The sequence below is a fragment of the Chenopodium quinoa genome, unplaced genomic scaffold, assembly GCF_001683475.1.
Source record: "Chenopodium quinoa cultivar QQ74 unplaced genomic scaffold, ASM168347v1, whole genome shotgun sequence".
Lineage (NCBI taxonomy): Eukaryota > Viridiplantae > Streptophyta > Magnoliopsida > Caryophyllales > Amaranthaceae > Chenopodium > Chenopodium quinoa.
The window spans coordinates 2,024,573-2,045,899 of NW_018745454.1; the positions used below are offsets into that span (position 1 = coordinate 2,024,573).

Genomic DNA, 21,327 nt, shown 5'->3' on the forward strand with positions numbered 1-21,327 from the left:
TTTAGTGGGCTGCGCCCGGCGCTCCTAAGAGTTTGGGCCTTTTGAAAGCTGCCAATTCAGAAACATATCTGAGGGCGCCAAGTGTCAAGAGGATGTTGAGCCACATGGGCCATCCTGACCTTGACACGTGGCGACCTCTCATTGGTCCACGTGTCTAGGGTAAAAATACCCTAAACAACTCTAATTACCAAATATGGTCATAATCAATCAACTATTTATCAAACACTTTTCTACAACAAGCTAATAAAACAGTAGTAAGTTAGTCAATCAGTTAATACACTCAGTTACTTAAAATCAGCTAACACAATCAAGTTTCTGCTTTTCCCCAAACACGACCTATCTCAATTCTCAAATTCTCATTACTACCTCAAAAAAAAAAAAAAAAAAAAAAAATCTCATTACTGTCGGTTTTTTCAATATAAAATATTTTAAAATTTACTGTATTGATCATTTTCTTTTACCCAAGTTAGTAATTTAACCGTAATCGTCTCTCCAAAGATAATTTACACTCATACTATCTCCAACCTTCATTTTTAATTTTCCCCCGATTCCAAATTCACAATTACAATTTCTCCAAACTAATCAAAAAGCTTCGTCCTAAATCGAAAAAAAAAAAAATCCCTCTTTTTTCCCCCAAAATTTTGATCTTTACCATGAGCAAACCCTAATTTCGTTCTCCCAAAATCTTCAAATTCAAATTACTTTTACAATTAATTACTCCTATCGCACTTTAATTTGAGACCCTCAAATTTTCGCAGTTTCGAAACCCTAAAATCTTCTCGATTTTTTTCTTCTCATTGATTAATTTACAATCTTCTTTTTTTTTTTTATTTTTTTTATTTTTTTATAGTACAGATCTGAAATCTTTGTTAGGCATTTAAGTTGATAATAGTGGCACTTTTTTTTTGGACGTCCACTATTCTTCTTCGAATTCGCAAAAATTCGGATTGTGTATATACATATAATCCTTAGGATTTCTGGGTTTTCATTTGTTTAGGTTTAGATTTCTGGGAAATTTTAGGGTTTAGATTTCGCGAATTTCGAAGATGAATGACAACAGTCGTTATCCTCCTGGAATGGGCAGAGGTAGAGGCGGAATGGGCGTAGATGTAGGCGGCGGAGGTGGTGGAAACCCTAATTTTCAACGTAGGAATTATGAACACCAGCAACATTACGCGCAAAGAGGGATGATGCAGAATCATCACCAGCAACAGCATCAGTTTCAGCGGCAGCAACAACAGCAGCAACATCAACAGCATTTTCAGCATCATCAGCAGCAATTACAGCAGATACAACAGCAACAGATTCAGCAGCAGAAGCAGCAACAACAGCAGCAGCAATGGCTTAGGAGGGGTCAGGTAGGGGGTACAACGGAGGCCGGTGTCGATGAGGTTGAGAAGACAGTGCAGTCTGAAGCAATTGACACGAGGTATTGAGAATGTTCTTTTTTTTTTTAGTTCCTTTTCTATGGTTGTATTGATTGCTAACTATATCATTTTTGGTTATTGATGTTTGTGGTAGTCAAATGTTAGGATTTATTCAATACACATTATTCAAGAGAGGGAAAATAATTGAGGTGTATCTTTTGAAATTTTTGGAGAGTGCCTGGTTTTAGCTAAGAGATGTCAGGATGCTTTATTTTGCCTTATTTACGTGGAAATTTTGTTAAAACAAGGGTTCAAATATAAACTTTTAAAAGAATTTATATGAGCAGAAAAGGAAGATACTTTTTGTAAACAGAAAATCCCACATAAAAGATATGTTGGGGCATTTTTACTATTCAATCCAAATACATATATCACTAAAATTTGCCATTCAATGGTGGAAGTTTTGAAATTGAAACCCAGAAATATATGTGGGCTGGGGTTTGAAAGAGTGATGCTTGAAACCTGTGCGGCTGTGCCATTAAATGCTAGGGAATCTTGAAATTTTAGTCAGATTTACAAATGGTAAATCTTTTGTATACCCATGATATAGTCAAGATTTCTCTGACATTATAAATTAGGTGTTCATGTGATTAGTTGTTTAGGATATTGATACATCAGGTTAAATTGAATGCTACATATGCTGGGTTTTGCAAATCATAGGGAAGGGTTGCATTATCAAGTTTTCCTCCCTTTCAAATCATCTAGTTTCTGCTATGGTGGTTGTGGATCAATTTTTAATGCATAAAACTTTGTGTTATTTCTTGCTTTGCTCTGGTGTTTTTGCCATTGTAATTTAACAATTATTGTTTTTTGCTCATTTTATCTTGACATACTCTCTATTCTGATGTGCTATATGGTTGCCCTTCTCTCTTTGAACTCCATGACATGGAGTATTGGAGCTGGTGTTGCAGTACCCTTAGTTCCTTTTGGTGCTAGATTTCTGATTTTTTAGATCATAGAGAGAATTTAATATCTTCCTGTGGCTCTATGTGCACTTCAGTTTGTATTCTGATGTGTTTTGACATTAGATCTGATGCAGAGAGAAAATATTAAGATATGTGTAGGCAAAAACTGAAGCCACTGGGTTAGTTGTATAAATCTTGAGATCTAACTGAAGATATTATTTTTTTTTGCCCTTAAGTACCTTGCTGTTTATCTGCTGAAATTTCTTTTGGCATAGATCTTATGCAGATTAGAACATTAGATATTGTGAAGGTATGATCTCAAGGCCAAAACTGAAGCCATTGGGTTGGTTGTATGAAACATGATACCTTAGTAAAGTTATACTTGATTCTGTTTCCTTTAAGTGCCTTGCTATGTATCTACCGAGTTTTTGACATAGATCTTATGCAGATTAAATCATTTAATGTAAATATCTGATGAAAGTTAAAAATGTAATTTCTTCTTGCTTTCTAGTGCATATGTGTGTGCTTGCACATCTGCGCTTGTCTCTCTTCTAATCTGTCATGCTGCCTGTATATCTTTGGACAGATTTCTATGTATCTTGTTGCACTATATAGTGTATGTCCTTATATTTTACTGATTGTTACCTTTTGTACTGTTGTCTAGTACACCAGATTGGAAGGCAAGGTTGAAGTTACCACCACCAGACACACGCTTTAGGACAGAGGTAATGATTTGGAATTTGTATGTGGGTTTTGTTGCTTATTGCTTACTGTTTGGGCTGTTACATTAGATACTGGTGTACGACTTTTCATGGTTATTTTTGTGTAATGATAGGTTATGCTGATGCTAGCCTAAAGAGTATTTGTAGTAGTAGCACAAGGCTTAAGATTAGTGAGAATTATTGAATGGAGCTAACAGTATTATATTAGGCAGGATTGAGTATATGAATACCATGACTAACTTGATAACTGCTGTTCGACATCTTTGAAATACATTGGAAATTTATTGTTTTGATTTATTTTCTTCATTTATTTGTTTTTTGGAGTTCAGTTTTGTCAGTAGGACTTTATTTTGCTTGAATATGAATGACATTGATCTGGACTTTATTTTGATCTTTATTTTTGATAATTAATGATGCTTTCTAGCTACGTGTACCATTGGCTGTTTACTTATGACATTATTGTTACTATGGAGAAATTATTGAAGTCATTGTGTCAATAGATTGTGATTCATAGGCAGTAACCATATGTTAATATGTTACTTGTTTTTCCGTGATTTGGATCATGCTTATCAATACACTTGAAAATAATTTGTTGCTAGGACTATTTTAACATTATCTACTGACAAATATGCAATTGCTGGTTTTACAACCATCTGCTGTTTCCCTCTCTATAGGATGTGACGGCTACTAAAGGGAATGAGTTTGAGGACTATTTTCTCAAGCGTGAGTTATTGATGGGTATATATGAGAAGGGTTTTGAAAGGCCATCCCCTATCCAGGAAGAAAGTATTCCAATTGCGCTTACTGGGAGTGATATTCTTGCCAGAGCAAAGAATGGGACAGGAAAAACTGCTGCCTTTTGCATTCCTGCTTTGGAAAAAATTGATCAAGACAACAATGTTATTCAAGGTTCTCACTATGACTTTCCCATTGCATATGCAGAATTTGTTGTCTGGTTATGCCTAAGTTACTACGGTTGATTTTTAAAAAAATTTAGTTGTATTGCGTCATCATTGCCTTTCTTGACTCTTGTAAATTTTTGAGATTTAAAAGATATGATTGCACTTGGCTAAAACTAGTTAATTTAAGTTGAAGGTTATGGTTGCTCATATCTGATTCCATCTTTCTAATCTTATATTTAGAATTATATATTTTATGCTATCATGAAAAGCAGCCAAGACTTGTGATTTCCTTGAAATCAATAGATGTAATATTAGAAAGGAAAGGTTTTTTGTATGAGGTCTGTAGGGAGGTGTTTTCAGCTAGTTCCATATTGTTTAGAGTTGTGATTTAATCCAGATCAAGTAATAATGAATTTACATTTAATTTTCTGTCATTTTATGATGACCAACTCTATATTGTAGTTTTTTTTATTTGATGTTCTCTGTCTTTTGGCAGTTGTCATACTTGTCCCTACAAGAGAGTTGGCTCTCCAGACATCACAGGTTTGTAAAGAGCTTGGTAAGCACCTGAATATTCAGGTTATGGTTACCACTGGTGGAACCAGTTTGAAGGATGATATTATGAGATTATATCAGCCAGTCCATTTACTCGTGGGAACTCCTGGCCGAATATTAGATCTGGCGAAGAAAGGAATTTGTGTTTTGAAAGACTGTTCTATGCTTATAATGGATGAGGTAAAGATAGTGTGCTTTGATTTTTGCAATAAAGCAAATTTCTGTTTCCTTATATCTGATGCTGTCCTTTGAAATTTGTTAGTTTTTTTTGAATTTTGGATCATTAGAGACATCATTTAAAGGATGATAGATAATCTGGTGATATAGGGAGGGGGCTGTATGTAGATCTGTCGATATCTTATGATGGAACATGCTACTTTTTAAGGGGAGTTTCTTTGATCCTCGTTGCATAGTTGAGTAGTTTGATTTAGGAAATGTAAGCATCTTTCTCTGCAAATTTTGGAGTTTTGTTAATAACATCTTGATTTTTTCATGATTCTTTTTTATCTTTTCTGTGCCGTTGTTTTATGGATATTTTTCAATATCTTATGATGGAACATATGACATTTTGAGGGTAGTTTCTTTGATCCTTGTTGTATAGTTGAGCAGTTTGATTAAGGAACCGTGTCCGTAAGCATCTTTCTCCGCGAGTTCTGGAGTTTATTACTCCGTAATATCTTTACGATTTCTGTACTACTGTTGAACATATCTTATTTCTGTTTCATACTATTGTCCTGTAAGTTGGAATTGGAGTTTATTTTCTCATATTTTGGCTAAATTTATTAAATTACTGTAAGATAAATTTTTGTTTACAAGTATTTTTAATGAGATTACCAGCCAGGAAGAGACTATAGGAACCATAATGACATGATGTAGAACTAGTCGTGATATTTGCTCCTGCAAGTTCTCTGAGGGCTCTTTTTTGTTTTATTTTGCAGGCTGATAAGCTTTTATCTCCGGAATTTCAGCCGTCTATAGAGCAGCTTATCCAATTTATGCCTACCAATCGTCAGATCCTAATGTTTTCAGCTACATTTCCTGTCACTGTTAAAGATTTCAAAGATAGATATTTAAATAAGCCTTATGTTATCAACTTGATGGACGAGCTTACCTTGAAGGGTATAACACAATTTTATGCTTTTGTTGAAGAAAGACAAAAAGTCCACTGCCTGAACACCCTTTTTTCCAAGGTTGTGATTGTAAGCTTTTAATTAAAAATACTTTGCGTTGTTCAAAATGTTCCCTTCTGATCTGTTTTTTTTTTAATTGGTTTCAGCTTCAAATCAACCAGTCAATTATTTTTTGCAATTCTGTGAATCGTGTTGAGTTGCTAGCTAAAAAAATAACAGAACTTGGGTATTCTTGTTTTTACATTCATGCAAAGATGCTGCAAGATCACCGCAACAGAGTTTTCCACGATTTTCGTAATGGGGCCTGCCGAAATCTTGTGTGCACTGGTATGTCTACCTTTGTGCTTCGTTTGCCTTTACTCGAAAAGTTTGTGTAGAGGCTGCTGATTAACATCAATTATTGACTTTTGAGTTATTTAGAATTTAGTTGAACTTTTTTCTATGATTTAATTAGCTAGCACATTTAGCTTCACTTCACCTTTATTTCTAATTCCTTTCTGTTTATTTTTTCATTGGGGTGGTGAGGTATTTAAGGATAAGAATTTTTTTTGTGGCAAATCACACATTTTTGCAACGGTACCTAGGTTTTTCCAGTAATAAATTTAAATCTGGATGTATCTCAAAGTGCTTGATAAATTAAAAAGATATGTTCTACAGAATAGTGTAACAAGGTACCGAAGTTTCCTGCTCTGCTTAAGTGCATGGCGTTTTATATGACAAAGCTTGTATATAGTAAATAACTCATTCTGTATAGAACATTGGGCACAGTTGGGTTTGACACTTGCTTATCTGCAGCTTCATCCGAGTTTTCAAGCCCTAGGGCCTAGTATTTTCCACCTTATTGGCCATTTTGTTTTATTGATTCAACGTATTGTATACTGGTTTGCATTTCGTACTTCATTATGAAATTTATTCTTCCAGTTGTATTGTGTTACTTACGCAGTGCTTCTTTGATCTGCTGTGTCTGTTGCTGGACTATTCTACAACTGTGCATGAATCCTTATTTTTGGATTTGTCTTGCTGTTACACACACTTTAATCAGCTTCTTGCTATCGTCTTTTGATCGTTTTGTGGTTTGGAATTACATGCAGATTTATTTACTAGGGGAATAGACATTCAGGCCGTCAATGTTGTTATCAATTTTGACTTCCCAAAGAATGCTGAAACCTACCTCCATAGGGTATGTAGTAAGTAGATCTTGGGTATTTTGCTCTTGTTATAATTTCAATATGGTTATTGACATTGTTGTTTTGATCCAATTGTGTACAGGTTGGTCGATCTGGCAGGTTCGGCCATCTTGGTTTAGCAGTGAATTTAATCACTTATGAAGACCGTTTTAACTTGTATGTATCTTGTCCTTTGAGTTCATATTCTTTTACATGCTTCGCTTTTGATATATTTTTTGTTCTAATATTTTTGATTTTCTACAACAGATATAAGATTGAGCAGGAACTTGGAACTGAAATAAAGCAGATTCCTCCACAGATAGATCAAGCTATCTACTGTCGTTAAGTAGCTGAGTTTAACCGATGCTGTACTCTATGGGTGAATAGATGCTGGTCATGGTAAGTCTATTTCCAATCCTGTATATGTGCACCGTCCCTAGGATCTCTTTGCATTTATTTGTTGTTTCCATTTTGATGATGTTTTGGTAGTTGTGTCTTGTCCCCTCTTGAAATAAATGCGACTTTTCCTTAAGATTTGATCTTATGATGAATATCTTTCAAAGATGATGTGATGTGTTGATAAGGAAAAGTACTGTTGTTAAGATGAAAGAAATGGTATCTACTTTAGGCTAGCATCTTTTATGTTTAACTAGGTTTTTGGCAAGGGATTGTTTCCTTCCATACACATCTTAGACCCGCCTTGCATTTCATTCTCTCATTTTGTTCTATATTTTGAGATCCTTGGACTGCTTAATCTGCTTTGTGTTTATCCTCGTAATTCAGCCTACAGACATGAAATTGAGCATTTAGTTTTTGCTGATTATTAATGTTTAGTGTCTAAGACTAAGAATTTCATAGTTGGATGAATACTTATGTGCTCTTTCTCAGGTATGTGGATCAAGATCGTATTTTCCCAGCTCAGCATCAGAATTGTGATTACTGTAGAATTTTGGGTGATGTCTAGTTGTCCTGTCGTCAAGTGTCTTGTGCAGATCTTCACGGAATGTTCCCTACTACTACTAGATAGTATTGTGTAGGAAGGAGATATTTTCAAGAATAATTTATTAAGAGATGTAGTCAGAATGTTGCTCTGGGGTTAGATGCCTGCATTAACTGGCTGGAAGGATGTTCCATCCCTCCATCTGACTTCCATCAACAACCTATTAGCTTGTTTCCTATCGTTTGTTGCATTTGCCGACTGAGGTAGTTGGATTCTTGATGTTCTTTGTTTGTCGTGGCAAAAAAATAAAGCACTCCATGTTCTTATGGAGTGGAGTTTTTTAGATTGTGTATAGTACTACAACCATCTTTACTTCCGTATTTCACTTCTACAAGTTCCTTGCTGGGGGGTGTTTATAGTGCATAAAGGAAGGGGAAAACCGTAGACGATTAATTCACAGGGAACACAAATATTCCTGTTTGAAGGCTGCCTGAGGGCTAGTCATTGCCGTTGCTGCTGGTTGCTTTTTGTGCAACAAGACTGTTGTCCTTGGTTCGAATTACATGAGATCATAGGCAAGTCTTCTTGACAAAACATCCTGGTAAGACTGAAAAAACCCCTTTGTAGACCAAGTTATTTTTCACCCCTAAGAAAATAGTTCAATTTTCTTTCAAGCACGGGCAATAACATGAGATCTTAAACGATTTCAGATACAAAGTATTTCATATATGTTGCATTTGCTACATGTATTGAATAGCTTAACTTATATAGCTGAAATATTGTTTAATTATGAATCATTTTCCTTGCCTTACTTGAAGTTGTAAACATATATGCTTGTACATAGTCATATTTGGACTTTATTATAGTCGTATAACATATAATCCCATCGTTTATTATTAATTCATTTATTTCTTACTAGTGCATCATAAAATCTTAAATTCTTAGGAAAAGAGGCCAAAATTGATCCATTATCACTCACGCCTTAGGTTGACTAGAGAAAATAAGGTGGTCAGAGTGGTGATAAAACTCTTTGCCTGAATAAAGCTTAAACAGTGAAGAGTCGTAAAATTCATGGGTGTTGCTTATAATTTACGCATTTTTAGCCTTAACCTTGGTCTACAAGCAAAATAGGCCAGGGTGACCAAAAAAATTAACAGTACGTATAGTTACATTTATGGGTACTTGTGTGTTTTCTGCCCTAAAATTGACCACATTTATTATGTTGTGATCATTGAATAATTGGTGTCATCTTTGATTCTTTGAACATACATGCTCAATACTGACGCCTCAGAGACTAATCCATCTATACTACTATACTAGTGAAATTGATAATTTCAAATTTTTACAAGTAAATTTATAAAGCACTTAATGTCAAGCGTTGTTTGATGTTAATGAATGTAACAATTAACAATTGTTACTTTTCTAAATCGTTTATATGAACCTTAAGCAAATAGATTGCAGAATAAATAATCATATAGCTTAGCGACACAAATTCTGTAGTTACTTTTGTTGGTATTTTTTTTTTATTTTTTATTTTTTATTTTTTTTTTTAAAAAAATAAATCTTTCTTCATTAGGGTGGCAGCGACACTTTAAGTTTATGGAGTTTTGTGTGGTTTGTAGAGTACTTGTTCATAGTTTTGGTTTTGCAATTTGGTCTTACAAATCTCTATTCTATAATTTAATTCTTATACAATTTTACCAATTTAAATTTATCACTCTAAACTTAACCAAACAATCCACATTTTTATGGGTTATGACTTATGAGTAGTCAATTTCAGGGTTTTAATAGATTAGTATTTCTCTAAAGAAAGCCAACCCTAAACGCCATAGACAAAGGACAAAGTTGTTTTGGTTATTTGGCATTTTAAATTTTCAATTGGAATCATTTTCTACTTTTGGAATTTCATTAATAAATTATTTTAGGAAAATTTGCAAATTACCACCCAAAAATAGTATCAATTTCTAAATAACCACCCATTAAAAAATTTATTTTAAATTACCACCCACTAAAATATTTAATTACGCAGATTACCACCCTTTTTAAATTTCCGGTTGATTTCAGGTGTGTGGAGCCCACAGTCGCTATTGCCCTCCTAATTTTTTTTTATTTTCTATCGATTTCACTATTGTAAGCTACTCCTCTCTCAATTCTCTCAGTCAATTCTCTCTGCAAATTCACCTAACTCCATAAATTCTCACCCACTCTTCAAATTTAGATCCTAAATTGCAGATTAAAACCCTAAATTAGTTTAAGTTGAGAGAAAAATTTGCTCCTGCGTAATTGGGGTTTAGCTTGAAGGTTGTTTGCGAAAATCACCATTGTTAGGACGTCTGCTGGGGACCACGTGCTGAGTTCATTCACCTGACAATTGCTTGCTGTCAATGGCGACGTCAGAGGTTAGCAATTAATCAACAAGTTTTCCCCAATTTCAGCAAGTTTTCCCCAATTTCAGCACAATTAGAACCCTAAATTTCAGCACAATTAGAACCCTAAATTTAAAGAATGTAATAGGTTACTTGATGCGAATTCACCTCTGAGGTTTCTTCAAGATGTTACAGCAATTACAAGGGGCTGAAATTTGAGGAATTTGGGGAAATTTTGAAGTCCAAATCGCAAATTAGGTTAGGAGAAATGTTATATAGGGGGAAAATCGGGGGGAAATTCAATTGGGAAGGAGAAACTAGCCGTTAGGAGGGCCCCACTCATCTGAATTCCACCGGATTTTGAAAAAAGGTGGTAATCTGCATAAAAAAATATTTTAGTGGGTGGTAATTTAAAATAAAATTTTAAATGGGTGGTTATTTAGAAATTGATACTATTTTTGGGTGATAATTTGCAAATTTTCCATTATTTTATTTTATACACATAAAAAAGATGTTCTATAGCTTATTGTGATACTTTTGGAGTATCACACACACCATACTCTAGTTTAAAGACCATAAACAACTCATGCATGAATCAACATTAACAATTGTGTGATAAGTAATGGGTGAGTTTGGGTGAAATGACCCAATGAAGGATTCCTCACACTTATATATGACCCATGAATGCTAAATTGCTGATTGAAATCACATCTTGACATGCAGTACCACAAAATCCCAAGATAGCCACGATATTGAACCAAACTCATTATCAAGACTTTTTATAGACTTATTGATTGGAGAGTGAGGGATAGCTCAAGTGGTTAGAATTTCCATCCTTGTTTTAAGAGATCCTGGGATCGATTCTCACCCCCGCCCTTATGACTCTCTAAACACAAAAAAAAATAGACTTATTGATTGGCCTATTATAGTTTTAAACTAGCTAAACTAGCCAAGGTCTGTTATAGTTCTTAAGGCAACACAATACGCGACCTTCAAATTGTCACTTTTTTTTCTTTTTTTTTTCGAACGAGGTGTATTTATGCCTTTAGCTCATGCCTCGTGCCCATGGCCAGGCCATAGCATGCCATTACCACATCGCGTCCCTTGACTCTGGCACTAGCATCCGGCCCCCAGGCCTTGGCTAGTTAGCTTTAAAACATCAACACCTTAGGTTAGCTGCCCTTGTTCATATTGGTGTTACACACTCCATTATCCAAAATGATCCGATCCTTCTTGATCCGACCTGAACCCAACCGATAACCAAATTAACCTTTTATAGTCTTATTACTACCACTAGTCCACTACTACTATTTGACCAACAAAAACAGAGAAAAGCAATACACGACCGTACTACCCTGCTACCAAAATTAAATGTGCATGTTTTGGCAACTCTATTACCTTTACCTCTGTCTTTTCTTATCTTCCCATACCTCCTTTTCTCATTTATTGCTTCCCCCCTTTTTTTCTCTCTCTCTTATTTATTGTAAATTTCCCCTCTTTTTTTTCTTTTCTAATTTTTGAATAAATAAAACCTCTGTTCTCTCTTTTCCATCTTTCTCTCTCCTCTCAAATTGCATTGATTTCTGATAACCCTTATTCTACTGTATTTTTCTTTTTCTTTTTTTTTTTTTATTTATGATTTCATTTCATCAAAAAATTCACTGTTCACCATTTGAATGATGTAATGTAATATTAAAAAAGCAAGTAATATCATTTAATGCAAGAGTTTTTCTCTCTCTGTTTTTTTTTTTTCCGTTGTTGCAGAAAAACAGAGCACAGTTTTTTTTTTTCAGCTTGAAACTCGCTGATTGTACAATTCTCTTTCTCTCTCCTCTGATACACAAACAATTATTTCTTCATTTTCCCAAGATAGATATTGCCCAATTCCACTTTTTCTCATTTCTTGGTTTATATATACATTTAATTCACCTCTTTGGCAAAATTTATTATCCCCCTCCCCTTTTCTTTTCTTTCCTCTGTCAAAGTTCTAAGCTTTTGAATGAAAATTTTCGAAATCAAATTCTGGGTTTTATTAATTTGATGATTTGATTTCTGGGTTTTTGTTCACTTGATAATTAAGTTTTTGGCTTCCATCAAAAACTCTGTTTTATCACTCAAAAGTAAGGAAGAATCAGGAGAGAGAAAATGGGAAGATCTCCATGTTGTGAAAAGGAAGGGTTGAAGAAAGGACCATGGACAAGTGAAGAAGATGAGTTGCTTGTTAAATATATCAACAAACATGGTCATGGAAATTGGCGATCTCTTCCTAAAAATGCAGGTTTTATTTTCTATTCCTCTGTTTTTCCCCTGTTTTTGATGTTAGGGTTTTTGGAGGGTTTTAGCATCGATTTTTTGAATGAATTAAGCCGCCAAAAGTAGAGTATTTGCTTATCTTAGCTAGAAGATTGTTTATGATGTAAGAATAATATATTTTGGAGTATTATGATTTCCAAAACATTAGTATTTTTTTATCTTTAAAGTTGAACTCTTTTTTGGGTGTTTTTTTTGGAAATAAATTTAGCAAATTTGCAAAAAGATTGTCATGGGTGATGGGTACACTACTAGAGTGTGTTTGTGGACTATGGTGGTGCACTTTATATATTCCGATTTTTAAAGAAATCGACATTAATTATTGGTGGTAGATGATGTTAGGAGAAAGTTATTACTCAGTAGTATTTGTCTTTGTTTTTTTTTTTAGAGGAATTAAGATTTGTATTTCTTTTCAAGGAATAGTGCATAGATTTTTATCTTAAGGATTGAAGATTTAATGAGTTTTGATTTGAAGATTTCTTAAAAAAAAATTCTTTTTAGTGGAATTATAATTCTTCACCTCTCTTTGCTAGAGAAATGGATGACCTAAATTAGAGAAGAAATTGCCAAGTAAAGTCCACTAATAGTAGTCAAATTCCCAAAAAATTTTCTCAAAATACCCCCAAGAGTGGACTCTTTAAAGTGAAGTTATGCCTATGCCTATTTTTGCTCACCAATTAGCAAATTGTGTAGTTTAAATTTTGGTCCTTATTTTTAGTTGTCACAATTATAAGTTTAAGAAGAGAAATTGGTTAGACAAAGTGTTAGTTGAGTTGTACTATATATTTAAAAAATTACAATTTGGCTATATTTGAGGATTGCATGACATAATTGATCTTTTGATGACAACTTTTATTGCTGCTGAATTAATAGCAAAATGTTAAACAAGTTCTTGAAAATTTGAGATTGATTGATGTACTTGCAATATAATGATAGACTTCCATTAGATTGTTAATTGTACAAGTTGTACAATAGAGACCTTGTCCATGATTACGCGGTTGTGGAGATGAGCTAAGGCTCCAGTGCCATTAATTTTTCTTTGTACTTTCGGTTTAATATTGCCTTAAAAAAGACAATAGATTAATCTCGAGATATGCATATTTTCATTACATTTCGCGAAATAATCTGACTTCAGGTTTAATCCGATCTGTTGAGGTTCTTGGTTGTCATAGTGTGTTTACAGTAGCAAAAGATGAAATGAACAACACATTGTTGTGTTGCTTGTTAACATAATAACATGCTTTGCAAACATCCATCTCTAAATTTCGTGTTTAACCTTTTCTCTTAACACAATGTTGTGTTGCTAGTTAACATGATCATACTTTGCAACCATCCATCTCTAAATTTCGTATTTATCTTTTTCTCTTTGAAGGGAAAATATCATGTTTGTTGTAGAACAAGTCTTGTCATATATGGTAGGTAAATGATTTATGACCTGGTCTATATGGAACTCAAAAATTGATTAGTATTTCGATTATTTCCTTCTCTGCAGGTCTCCTTCGATGTGGAAAGAGTTGTCGTCTTCGTTGGACTAATTATCTTAGACCAGACATAAAACGCGGTCCATTCACTCCTGAAGAAGAGAAGCTTGTTATACAGCTGCATGCCATTCTAGGCAACAGGTATGGTTTACCGGATAACTATAGCACAATGCTATGTGGACTCGTATCAATTATTGAACAAACGAATGTATGCAGTGCTCATAAGATGAAAATTTGTGTTTCAGGTGGGCTGCAATCGCTGCACAACTACCAGGAAGAACAGACAATGAGATCAAGAACTTATGGAACACCCACTTGAGAAAACGGTTAATTTGTATGGGCCTTGATCCTCAAACCCATGAACCAGCTTCTACACCTGCTGGACCATCCAAAAAACCCCCAGCATCGCCTTCTACACGTCACATGACCCAATGGGAGAGTGCTAGGCTTGAAGCTGAGGCTCGGCTTTCAACTGAGTCTTTAGTGTGCCACCCGCATCCTGCTAGGTTCCTTGATTCTGACTACTTCCTTCGTCTTTGGAACTCTGAAGTTGGAGAGTCGTTTAGAAACTTTGATATGAAGGAAAAGATTGTTTGTCAAAGTCCAATCTCCCAAGCATCCACTTCTACCACAAAATGTGCCTCTACTTCAGGTCTGACAGTAGATAACCGTGATGAAGAGATCAAGTGTAAGAACTTTATCAAAACCGAAGTTCTTGATGTTAATACAAGATCAGATTCTTCGAGCTCCAATGAGGTAGAGGATTCATCTGAGTCTGCATTGCAGCTGCTGTTGGATTTTCCTGGATACAGTGACATGAGCTTCTTGGAAGATCCTGTCGACAACTACCCTGATAACGAGAGTTTTTTCAAGTTTTACTGAAGATATCTGGGGTTTTTGTCAGTCACATTTAGCAGTATATCTCTTAGTTAACGGTTATAGTTCTAGCTTTAAGTTTACCTGCTCTCCTAATCTAGTCATGTAAATTGTTCTGTTTCTGCTGATAGGAATATAGCATGTCTCCATGAGCTGCATAATCCGGTTTATGTTCCTAGATCTGTTTTCTGATGTCGTGCTGCATTTTGGAATTTTAATGTTGTCTTTAGACTCTTTTACTAGCTTGATTGGAATATATGTATATGGTTGAATCGTTAATTTTATTGTTTCACTTTTCTATTGCAAATGTTATGACTGAAAACAATGAACTTGAACTACATTGACAGATATTTAAGCCTAGATTTGGCAAAATGAGACATACTTGACTATCTGATTCTGAATTCAAGGCCAAAACCAACCAAAAAAATTCATATCCAACCTGAATTTCCCTATTGGCAAATAGATCATCATCAATTACAGCTATTACACTGATCTCTCACACAAGTTGTTTACGCGCAACAACAATCTTAACTAACGCAATCTAGTGCACTGCTACACTTGAAAACTGCATTAACCTGGGGTAACTATCTCTGCTGTGGATGATCTAAAATGAGATGCAACCAAGGATCTTCTTTGGGGTATATCCTGTGGCTCGGTATTTTGCAGCCTTCTCCTGGATCATGAGGAGCTCCTCGCCTTTTCTTGCTTGAACTATTGCCCTCTTCTCTTCTGTTTGCTTGTGGACTAAAGCTACCATGTTCTTCATCTTTTCTGCATACTCGGCCTTCTTCTTTTCAAGCTCTTCCTGCTCATTAACACCCAACTCATTAAATTTACCATGATCAATATATACTGCTGCACACATATGTACTACAATTTACATGAATATCATGATTGAACAATTAAGGTACCTCGATATACTTCAGCTTAGCGTCGATGGATGCTTTCTTTCTGTTCTCCCAAGCGTTGAGAGCAGAAATCTGCTTCTCAGCCCTGTCCAGTACAGTAGGCAACGAACATCAACATTCAGTTTTCGAAAACTATATGATCATTAGTTTTGTCACTTTTGTGTAGAGTTTTCGGGTAATCAGATCATAGTAATGAACATTTATGACTTCATAGGATAATTATTTTAGGCTTTTAAAGTTATAGACACTAATCAAAGACACAATTCTAATGTTATCAAGCCACATGAACTAATCAGCAAGCAATTAAATTTTCTGCCTTGAAATATATAACACCCCCCACCTCTAAATCCTTCTATACAAAATGTAATCTTGATGATATAATCCAAAATCTAATTTTTGTTACATTTAATATCAGACTTAAAGTAAGCAAGCATGCTACAAGGTACGGCACGACATCATGCATAGTTGTTTCTTTAGTTAATAGAGACCACAATAAACAAGATTCGATCTTATGTCTTGGGCATAACCCCCATATGTATGTACGTCATGTAACATGACATGACGATGAACAAAAAAAAAACTTACTTGTTGACTGTTTTAGATTGCTCACTTTCTTCCCATGCCTTAATAAAAGACAACCTCTTTTCCTGCTCAACATGTGCTAGTGCAATATCTGCAACAACCATAGTACAAAAATGTGTAAATACAACATTTATTCTAACTATATGAACTCTGACAAATATCATATTTAATGAAGCTTGTTTGTTTTTGTTTTTGTTTTTTTTTTTTTTTTTTTTTTTATCATGTCATATTTTGTCTTCTAATTAAATAAATATGAGTGAACTGAAAATTATGTGCCACTATAAACTCACCCCTGTCAGATGATTGTCTACTTCTTTGAGATTCAGCCTCTTCAGCTTCTGTTAATTCTTAATTGACATCATATGTATTAGACATTCTATTCATAATTAGAATTTCAAGAAAATGTTTGTTTCATAAAGAAAAAACAAAAAATAAAAATAAAAAATAAAATAAAAATACACCTCAAGTATTTTACTTGGTAACAAATGATCACATGCTCGTAACATAATACCATCTTATGTTATGAGCACGTGTGCCAGAGAATGTGAGAGGGTGTAAAATTTACATTAGAATGTATAATGGACATAGGTAGAAAGAGAGAATGTAATACTTTCAACTACGGGAACTATAGTCTCGGTAGTTGCCGGGGCCGAGGGAGGAGTAGTAGCCTTTGATATCTCCTCGGTGATGCCGGATGATGATGATGATGAAGATGGTGTAGCAACAGCCGTTAATTTGCTCTCCACAATTTTCTTAATCTCCTTTTCAATCATTTTGTTTTCTTGTTGCTATGCTTTCTTTTTGTTCTAAACCAAATTAAATTGAGGTCTATTTATGATTAATCTTTCTTCTAATACCTGCTTTATTGTATGAAATTGTAGTATAAACTATTCTTAAATCTTAATCAAAATTTAAAATGACAGAGATTAAGGAGACATTATCTCATATATATATAAGAAATTGTAAGCTTTCATACTTTTAGTGGGCTACCATGTTACCAACTTATAAACCATTTTTTATTCTTTTATTTTTTTTTTCTTTGTAAGTGAATTATTCAAAGAATTAGTAAATGATTAATGTTTAGGTAGGTAAAGAAATTGAGCTACAACACCACGATATAGCATAGTGCTGAAGCTCAACTCTCATTCATATTAAATTTGTTTTTCCAATGTTACTCTAATAAAATAAAATAAAAAATTTGTAATCAATTAGTACAACATTGGATAATTGAAACATGAAATAGCAAGTCCAATGAAGAAGACTGAATTAGAAATAAAATTGCCAGCTAAAATTGGAAGGACGACAACTTTGAAACAAAGGAGCTAGACGTGTTCAAAATACATGAAAGCCACCACCTCATTACTAAGTTGCTCTCACAACTACTCCTAATTACTTTGTTTTACTTCAGATTATTTATTTATTTATTTAATAAAAAAAAATAAGGAACAAATACTACTATTACATTACATATTTACATTTGTGTCACCCTGAAAAAAAAAAAGAAAAAGAAAAAGCCCCCATATATGCTAAGAAGCTCCAAACTAAAAGTCAGAACCACAGGTCCAGTTCACTTTTCATTCTCCTCCTTGTAGCTTGAAATCCAAAATGAAAACATTAGCTCCGAAAATGGCAGCAGATGCATCAGATTGAAGAAAACATTAGCTCACTCATCGACGACATTCTCTCGCACTTCCTCATCAAATACAGTCATACGTGTACTAGATACTTGGACATTTAGACAATGTAACAGCAGAATTCTGGCTACTATTCCCAGCAGAATTTTCAGCTCTTTCTACTTGAAGTGAGTATGTTAACAAAGCAGTAATTAGATATATCTTGCCCAGTTTTATTTAGTAAAATGGTCAGTAGTTGCTGCTCCTACGTAAAGTTTATTGGCATGGGATACAAAAATCACTTCACTAGAATAACAAGTGTTACATACTTCAACAAACAAAGCCTGTTTCCTGTCAAATTCTGCTTTTCATACAATCATACAGCCGGAGTAACAAGTCTCTGAATTTTAAGGTTAATAGACCAAACTAGACAGAGAAATTAGAGTACAATGGAATATAGGCTTGTATCGAGTATCTGATTCAACTTGAATATAAACTCATGTGATTAGTATATCGCAAACTCTTGAATGTAATCCGACCAGAAAACAAACTGAATAGCTTATCATTAAAATCAATCCAAACTTAACAGCCCATTTGCCTTGCATACTTCTTATATAGTGTCTATTATACAGTGTACTTCGAACATGATACACCCAAGGCTACAAACAGCATCCAAGGAGATAGCAAATCTCAGCTAATTGGAAAGTTTATTCACCTTTAGCATCCTTGATCAGACCAGAAAGATATATAAAGCATCCCTTCTGATGAAAAAAGATTTAGTGTGCTCAAAACATAGAAGCGCATAGAGAAAACATTGAAAATGAAATATATATTTGAGAAAAGGTTTTAGTACAGCCTAATTTGAGAATCATCAAATGTATCCTCAAAGTTCTAAGCTTCAAACTAGTGTAAGATGTTGGTAGCCTAATTACTTGCCAAGTAAATCAAAAGCTCACAACTACTAACCAATGGAATAATGGGCCAAGCAGGGAAGAGCAGAAGCCTAAGGCAGATGACCCAAAAGCAAAAGCTATACAAAAACTATGCTAAATAAACTCGAGCAACATAATCTCATAAGGAACTAAGGTTAATTGACCAAGTTTTATCTCTATCCAAGGGTCTAAACAAGCTATCAATCTAAGTAATCAAGGGGTCAATCGAGCTCAAATTCCGTAGGTTGGAACAAACAAACCTACATAAGATTTATTACAACAATAATCATCAAGAACAATGACATGAACAATTAAGTAGACAATACATATGGTCAACACCCAATTTCATACATTCTTTATTCTCCAATACAGCAATAATCATCAAGAACAATGACATGAACAACTAAATAGACAATACATATGGTCAGCAACCAATTTCATACATTCTTTATTCTCTAATTCCATGTAATATCATGTCTCATGTGAGCAATCCAGCACCACACTTCATTATCTAGTCTCTAATAATGCAGTAATCAGTATACAGCTCCAAAAATTAATTATATGCCGCAGTGAAAAATGATCCTAAATATTGAACAGAAATTAAAACAAAGTACTCTTTTAACTAACATGATATGATAAGAGACAGAGGATATACCTAGAAGCAACCACATTGCTTCTTCCATCCCATAAAACTCTCTTATTGCTTATTCCTACAAACAAAAGCCTCAACACAACCCAAAACCGACCGGTCACGAATTCAACTCTGCGAATCAGTCCCAAAGAGCTTCATCCTCGAAAGCGGAGACCTCAAGTACCCTTCAACTTCATACTTCTTAGGTGAAAGCTCTCTATACTTAGCAAACTGTTCTCGAGCCTCGGTGTTTCGATCAAGCAAGCTATAAATCATCCCTTTACAGAAATAAGGCCTAAAATCTTTAGAATCCTCCTTAATCAATTCATCATAACTTTTCAATGCTTCATCCACATTCTTCTGCAAGAATTGAATTTGAGCAATGATCAACCTCACATCCCTAGCTTCCTTAGCCTTACTCTCATCCATAGCAATGCTTAAAGCCTTCTCTAACCTAGCAATCACGGTATCCCTTTCGCCGCAACGGTCCATAAGCAAAGCATTCTCAAACAATGCCTCAAATGAGAGAGGATTCAATGCTAAGATATCTTCAAATTCATCTCTAGCTTCCTGGGTTTTCCCCATTTCACTCAATAATCTTGCTCTTAGAAATTTCCACTCCGTTTCATAAGGTTGAGCTTCAACCAATTTACCCAGAATCTTCAATGCCTCTTCATCTTCCCCAATTTCAAGTTTCTTCTGCAACAAACTCCACAAATTATCCACAAATTCAGAATTTGTTTCCAATAAATGAGATAATGGTGAATTTTCTTCAACCCCACTTCCAATTTCACTCAAATTAACAGCTTTCTGTTCCTCAACTGTCGATTCTTCAACAATTGGCGTCGGTGGTTCCGCCTTCGCCGGCATTTCCTTCAATTTGGAGGCCATTAAAGTGGCTGCCACCGTCAAAACCACCGTCTTAGCAGCGGTGGAAAGAGTTCGGGCAAATGGGGTTTCTTTTGGGGACCCATTTGAGGGATTAAGGCTATGATTAGAGGAAAAATTAGCAGTAATGGAGAGTTTGGAAGAGGGTTTTTGTGGGGTTTTTGAGGAGAGAGAAAATGGGGTTGTTGGAAGAAGAAGATTGCGATTTGATTTGGGAAAAGGAAGGAAAGAAGATGATATAGCTAAGGCAGAATCCATTAGAGGGGTGTCGAGAAGAGCGAGCGAGAGAGAGAGAGAGGGGCAGGTGAAGCAGCTTTTGAAGGAGTTGGAAATGGAGGAGGTTTTAGGTGAGATGGGGTGAATTTTGCTGTTTTTGGGTAGGTGAGAGTGAGACTCGTGAAAAAGGGGGTTCAAAAAAGTGACCTAAAAAATGGAAGCAACTTTAAGAGAAAGGTCAATTGTTTGTGCAATGTTTAGGTGAGAGGTCGAAACTGGACTGGATCGGAAAAAGTCGGGTTGTGTTGATTTTTTAGTCTATGTAATTTCTCGGTTTGGTTTCAGTGTGAATTTGGACTGGTGCGCACTTATGGTTGGAGTTAAGTAGACTGAGTAGTCAATGCCTAGGGACTACGTGCTTTAACCTTCATATTGGGGGAAGATTTGGTGCATTTTAGACCTATAATTGTGTTATGATTAACCAAGTAGAAGAGAAAAGTGTATAATCACAAGAACAGGGCCTATGTGAGTATGTGGAGCATTGCTCGCTGCTCATTTCCCCAAGTGTATGCAGGACTTTTGTAAAGTAATGTAAGATCAACCCTAGTTCCGCAATAGAACATATTGGATGGATTAATTTAGTTGTGGCCCAGCCGAAATCTAGTATGAGTAATAATCAAGCCATTTCAAAGTGTGATGCACTGATGCCAAAGCCAATATGACTTTTTGGCTACTTCAATCCAAAGAAAAAGGGAAGAAAATATGGTCGAGCACAAA

The 21,327-nt window shown here is 34.9% G+C and overlaps 4 protein-coding genes across 4 annotated transcripts; 2 read left to right on the plus strand and 2 right to left on the minus strand.

Moving 5' to 3' along the window:
• Positions 1-424: 424 nt before the first annotated feature.
• Positions 425-8,090, plus strand: LOC110714643 (DEAD-box ATP-dependent RNA helicase 8-like). The gene is made up of 10 exons (XM_021893195.1): positions 425-1,429; positions 2,997-3,057; positions 3,729-3,963; positions 4,453-4,691; positions 5,450-5,701; positions 5,788-5,968; positions 6,733-6,821; positions 6,911-6,984; positions 7,075-7,206; positions 7,696-8,090. The coding sequence occupies exons 1-9, from the start codon at positions 1,047-1,049 to the stop codon at positions 7,151-7,153; spliced, it is 1,593 nt and encodes a 530-aa protein (XP_021748887.1). The 5' UTR covers positions 425-1,046; the 3' UTR covers positions 7,154-7,206; positions 7,696-8,090.
• Positions 8,091-10,725: 2,635 nt separating this feature from the next.
• LOC110714573 (transcription factor MYB41-like) lies at positions 10,726-15,059 on the plus strand. Its single transcript, XM_021893112.1, has 3 exons — positions 10,726-12,391; positions 13,916-14,045; positions 14,150-15,059. Exons 1-3 carry the CDS (start codon positions 12,259-12,261, stop codon positions 14,784-14,786), a joined length of 900 nt encoding a protein of 299 aa, XP_021748804.1. The 5' UTR covers positions 10,726-12,258; the 3' UTR covers positions 14,787-15,059.
• Positions 15,060-15,162: 103 nt separating this feature from the next.
• LOC110714574 (remorin-like) lies at positions 15,163-18,239 on the minus strand. The gene is made up of 5 exons (XM_021893113.1): positions 16,881-18,239; positions 16,561-16,617; positions 16,274-16,361; positions 15,692-15,773; positions 15,163-15,585 (listed from the first exon to the last, which is right to left on the minus strand). Exons 1-5 carry the CDS (start codon positions 17,041-17,043, stop codon positions 15,385-15,387), a joined length of 591 nt encoding a protein of 196 aa, XP_021748805.1. The 5' UTR covers positions 17,044-18,239; the 3' UTR covers positions 15,163-15,384.
• Positions 18,240-18,371: 132 nt separating this feature from the next.
• On the minus strand, positions 18,372-20,925 carry LOC110714572 (protein SLOW GREEN 1, chloroplastic-like). Its single transcript, XM_021893111.1, has 2 exons — positions 19,471-20,925; positions 18,372-18,644 (listed from the first exon to the last, which is right to left on the minus strand). The coding sequence occupies exon 1, from the start codon at positions 20,590-20,592 to the stop codon at positions 19,573-19,575; it is 1,020 nt and encodes a 339-aa protein (XP_021748803.1). The 5' UTR covers positions 20,593-20,925; the 3' UTR covers positions 18,372-18,644; positions 19,471-19,572.
• Between the last annotated feature and the right edge of the window lie 402 nt (positions 20,926-21,327).